This window comes from Pagrus major, chromosome 13 (genome assembly GCF_040436345.1).
Source record: "Pagrus major chromosome 13, Pma_NU_1.0".
Taxonomy (NCBI): Eukaryota; Metazoa; Chordata; class Actinopteri; order Spariformes; family Sparidae; genus Pagrus; species Pagrus major.
Window position 1 is genome coordinate 31,433,719 of NC_133227.1, and position 5,243 is coordinate 31,438,961.

A 5,243-nucleotide genomic window follows, 5' to 3' on the forward strand; every position below is an offset into this window, starting at 1 on the left:
TTCCACCAGAGACACCAGAGAGCTGTACAAAAACAGATCCCACCTCAGCCCATCACACTTTAGAGAGAGATCATCCCGAATTTTAAATTCATAGTCACCATTGATAAACAGAGATACTCCGCCTCCAGATCTATTCTCTCTTACGTAGTGAACCGAATTATATTTAGGTAATTTAAAAATGTCTCTAGAGTCCTCTGTAAGCCATGTTTCTGATAAAGCAATAACAGAAAAATCGTGTTTAAGTGAAGATAGATAATGAATGAATTTGTCATAGTTGCTGGAAAGACTTTTTATATTCAGATGAAAAGTAGAGAATATATTAGGAGGCATAGAAACACACAAGTCATTAAACTGAGTGTCATAAAAACTACAAATGTTAGAGGCATCAAATGATGAAAAAAATGTAGGTCTGGGTCAACATCAACATTGTAAGAGTCAATAGTAGAGGGAGCAAAGGGCTTAAAAATCAGGTTTGTTGTGGTCCATAGTGTGTAAGGAATAATGTGCTGTAGGCATGGAGTTAAGTAATCAGAATACTGTAAAACATGTCTAATGGTGGAGACTAATCAGCCAAACTCTGAGCGTTGGCTTTCCTTTGTTGCGGTGGGTTTTGGGTGGGTGGATGGACAATAAGTTTGTCATATCTCAAATATGCAATGTCAGCTCTCTCTCGAGCTGCCTTCATTGCTGGGAGTAGTTCTTTCCTTCTTTGCCGGACGGCTTCAGGGAAGTCCTCATTAATAAAGATGCCTGAGCCCTTCAAGTTTTTAGCTTTATCCAGAACAGCAAGTTTGTCCTGCAGCCGCAGAAATCTGGCCACAATGGGTCGTGGCTTTTCTGATGAGGCCATTGGCTTCCCAGTCCTATGAGCCCAATCCAGCTCTCTTTTCAAATGATCCACTTGTAGTTTTTCACTGAATAGTTTTCTCACTTTTTCTTCAGATTCAGACACCTTTTCGTTCCCAGACTCTTTAATGCCATTTACAACAATATTTTGGCGTCTTGGCTGCCCTCCAGATATTCTGTCTTGTCTGATGCAAATTGTGTCCAAGTCTGTCCTGTTTCCCTACAGTTCTTGGACCAAGGTTTACATGAGATTTTAAAATCATCAAATTCCTTTTGAGTCATTTCCAGACTCACCTTGAGATCATAGACTTGCTTTGACAGATCATCAGTCCTCCTGTTTGAAGAGTCAACTATGATCTGAACACAAGTTTTGAAGCTTTTTTCCTGTTGTTCAAGCAAAGTCCTGTAAAAGTCTTTTTGTTGGTCCAACAATTCACGCACTTGAGCCATGGTGACATGTTCCTCAGCGGTGTGGTTAGAAGCTTTGGGTGGTTTGGTCATCAAGGCCTGCTAGGCCCAAAGTTCAGCAGGGTAGAGCCAGAAACCTCCACAAAATGCTAATAATGTCCACAGTTTTGCTGTAGAGAGTTGGTTAGACTCTTCTTAATTCAATCAGCAGCAGAAATTTTAAGTTCTAGGCAGGATTCCTCAGATTTTTGTTGGATAGAAAACCAGCCACAGTTCAGAGATACACAGCGGCAGCCATCATCCAACTGATGTCATGTCATGATTGAAATCACAGACAGACATCAGTTGGATCAGGACACTCAGCAACAAAAGGCAAAAGGATCTGGACTCAGCCTGAAGTAAATACTTTACAAGTGTCGAAGCTTTAGAAAGTTTTCTTGATATCTCCTACCTGTCGTCTCTGGCAGGTCGATGACATCACTTATCTACCTGTAAGGTTAATGTTAGTCTTTTCTTCAGTCGCCTCCATCCTCAGGGTGCAGAGGGTTACAACCGTGATGCAGTAATTCTAGTTTATGATGATATAATTACACTTGAATGGTGTTATTAAACAGCTCTATTAGAGTGTATTCAGAATGTATCTAAATACAGGTCCAGTCGTCAAAATAAACCCTTTGGAGCGGACAGATGGATTTTAGTCACAGCACAAGAAAATGTGAATAAAATCTGGATACAAATATTTCTAATTTCTGATTTAGTTGAAAAATGTTTGAGGGTTTAACTGTTGTTCCTGAATCACTTGTCATTCACCTGATGGAGTCATCATTGCTTTAAAACTTTTCATTGACATGATTTTTCACTAAAATAAAACGGCACTGAGGGAAAAGACGCATGTTTGAGAGCAAAAATGAAACGTTGACATGATCTAGAGCTAAAATATTTGTTGCCAACCAAATGAATAATAATTTACATATATTTATATTTAACCTTTATTTCACCAAGAAGTTACACTGAGATCAAAATCTCTTTTACAAGTGAGACCTAAAGAAACAGCAGCATGAAGGACAAGACAACATCAAATCAAATCATAACGGCAGCGGTAAGAATAAAATACGTCATAACAGTGCAAAGACACACAGCATGTAGTCACGTGTGAAGCAGCCGCAGTGACCACTTCTGTTATTCTTCAGCTTATTATTTCATTCATGGATCTTTTTCTTACCTCAATTCCATATTTATGAAATGTGCAATGCAATTAATATAGCTTCTAAAATATATATATATCATTTATACGACGTTTTATAATACTGAACCCAGCTGCAGTGGAACAGACAGAAGAAGCTTCTGCATTATGAGACTTTCACTTCTCAACAGGAACACATATTGTTATTGCAGAAAACTGAAGTCTTTGTTGGTTTTTCCTCCTCATGAATAACTTTCTGCACATCATGAATTATACATGAATTCTGTTTTAGAGCCAGATGAAACAAAGCACATCACAAACATCACAGAATGAATGTTTTATACTGCAGACGACTTCTTGTATTGTGTTTAACTGTGAACTGAACCGAGCTGCTCCTCTCTGCAGCCCTGTCACATCAGAGGAGAGCTGGACCTGCGCTGGTGGAGTCGCTCTGCAGAAGGATCGTCAGGAAAGAGAAAACTGGATGAGACCGACTCGTGATGAGAGCCAACTGTTATCCTGCTCCGCCCGAGCGTCTGATCAAAGGTACACCGACGACTCTGGACCAGAACCACGACAAACTGTGTCTTTGAAGTCCCATTTCCTTTTTTACCCTCTGATAAATGACAGCACTGTGCAAGTATTTAATGATCCCTAAACTTCATCCAGATCAATGTTAGGATCATTAGTTTGTTACTTTCAGAGTAATTGAGTCACTCCACACCGACTCACCCAGATTTCAGAACTTCTCACGAGTTCATGTCGTGGATTTTCTTTAAGAAAAATCTTCATTAAATTCTTGTAAAATCCTGCAGCTAAGTACTTCTTTTTTAGATAAATGTCATCATTTTATTTTTCACTGGATTGAGTTGAAATGTACAGAAGCTCTGAGAGGCTTTTTTCTGTTGATCCATTTCCCAAGTCATCAGTTTAATTTCTGGTTCAAGTAAAAAAAAAAGTTTTGTCTGAAAGAAAAATCATCTGAGATTTTGTACTGACAAAGATTTTATATTCCAAAGAAATCTGTATTGCTCGCTTGATTTTTTTCTCCTGACAAAACTCATACAGGGTTTCTCTGCAGACAGAACCTCTTTTCTGACAGAACTTCTTTCACTTGACCTCAAACTTTTCTTTTGTCTCCTGAGAAAATCTCGCAAATTTTTTTCTGACAAAAGTTGTATTACTTGATATCGCGCATTATTTTTTCACTTTTTCTGACAAAACTTTTTTTTTTTACTTTACATGATCTCACTACAATTTCTTGTCTCCTGACAAAAACTCACATAAAACTGATTTTTTCTGACAAAACTTTTCTTTACTTGATCTCATACAGGATTTCTTTCTACAGACAAAATCTCAGATGTTTTTTTTCTGACAAACCTTTTTTTTAATCTAATCTCACATTTAAATTTTTTTGACAAAATCAAAAAGTTGTTTCACTTGATCTCAAACAATTTTTCTCTTTACAAAATCTCACGTGATTTTTTTAATCTGACAAAATCTCACATAATTTTTTCTCCGGACAAAACCAATAAAACTTATTTTTACTTGATCTCATTCAGGATTTCTTTCTACTGACAAAATCTCACGATTTTGTTGATGAAGGTTTTCAGGCAGCCTCTTGGTGAGACGAAACATCTTCAAGAAACTACGATACAGCTCGTAGAGTCACATGATTTTATTTTTGTTCCTGACAAAATTTCACACAAAATCTCACAATCGTTGTTTCTACGATACAAAACATAAAAAATCTGAGATCAAGTAAAAAAAGGTTTTTTCACCTCATCCAAGAGATTGACTGAGAACCTTCATCAACAAAATCACGTGATTTGTTTTCTGACATTTATCAGTAGAAAGAAATCCTGTATGAGATCAAGTAAAGAAAAGTTTTATCGTTTTGTCCGGAGAAAAATTTACGTGAGATTTTCTCAACAGATAAAAAAAAATATCATGAGATTTTGTCAGAGAGAAAAATAATGTGTGAGGTCAAGTAAACGTTTAGTCAGAAAAAAAATCACCTGACATTTTGTGTGAAACTTTTTTTCACTTGATCTCAAACATTTTTTTTCTCCTGATGAAATCTCACTATTTTTATTTATCTGTTGAGAAAATCTCACATGATTTTTTCTCCTGATAAATGTCAGAAAACAAATCATGTTTGAGAATTTGTCAGGAAAAAAAATGAAGCGTGAGATCAAGTAATAAAGGTTTTGTCAGAAAAAGAAAAATACCACATGAAACACAGAAAACGATTTAGATCAGACGAACATTAATATCTCCAGTAGTTTTCACTGTGTTGACCCAGAGTGTTAATGAAGATCAGAGCTGATCAGATCAACTGTATGTTCCTCAAACTTTATTATTAACATTAACTAGTGGCGTTAAAAAAAGTATCCAGAAGTATTTTAAGAGTGCAGTCTTAACTCATTTTTACATGATGACATGACCTGAGAGGTCCTCATGAGTTGGTATGACATGACCCATTTGGATCAGAACACTGACAGTCCCGTCCTATAAAATGTTTTTTAACCGCTGCTGCGTTTGTGAGAACAGATTAGAGACTCGCACGTCAAAATGAAGATTTGAGCCGAGAGAGGAGTACTGAAGTCGGCAGGTTCGTGTGGATTTTGCCTTTCAGAGCTTAAATTAAATCACCTCAGAGCCTCAAGTATCCTGAGTAAGAAAGGCAAATCTGAATTATCCTTAAAAGCTGTTTGGCTGCAGTAAAAACCTTTAAGCAGCTCGTGAGTGAAGCTGCAGTTCAAACACTCGGAGCACAGTTGGTAGAAATAAAGAGCGTCAATCA

General features: G+C 36.9%; 1 protein-coding gene and 1 long non-coding RNA gene across 2 annotated transcripts in view; one reads left to right on the plus strand and one right to left on the minus strand.

The window, feature by feature from the left end:
• Positions 1–5,243, plus strand: part of rad51d (RAD51 paralog D) — a 38,225-nt gene that overhangs the window by 32,286 nt on the left and 696 nt on the right. Inside the window, exon 10 of the mRNA XM_073479203.1 lies at positions 2,843–2,983. Coding sequence (XP_073335304.1) covers positions 2,843–2,938 — 96 coding nt within the window. The 3' untranslated portion in view covers positions 2,939–2,983. The remainder of the gene's footprint in view (positions 1–2,842; positions 2,984–5,243) is intronic.
• On the minus strand, positions 4,779–5,040 carry LOC141006906 (uncharacterized). Its single transcript, XR_012179973.1, has 2 exons — positions 4,918–5,040; positions 4,779–4,884 (listed from the first exon to the last, which is right to left on the minus strand). It is a non-coding gene; the product is annotated as an uncharacterized lncRNA (long non-coding RNA).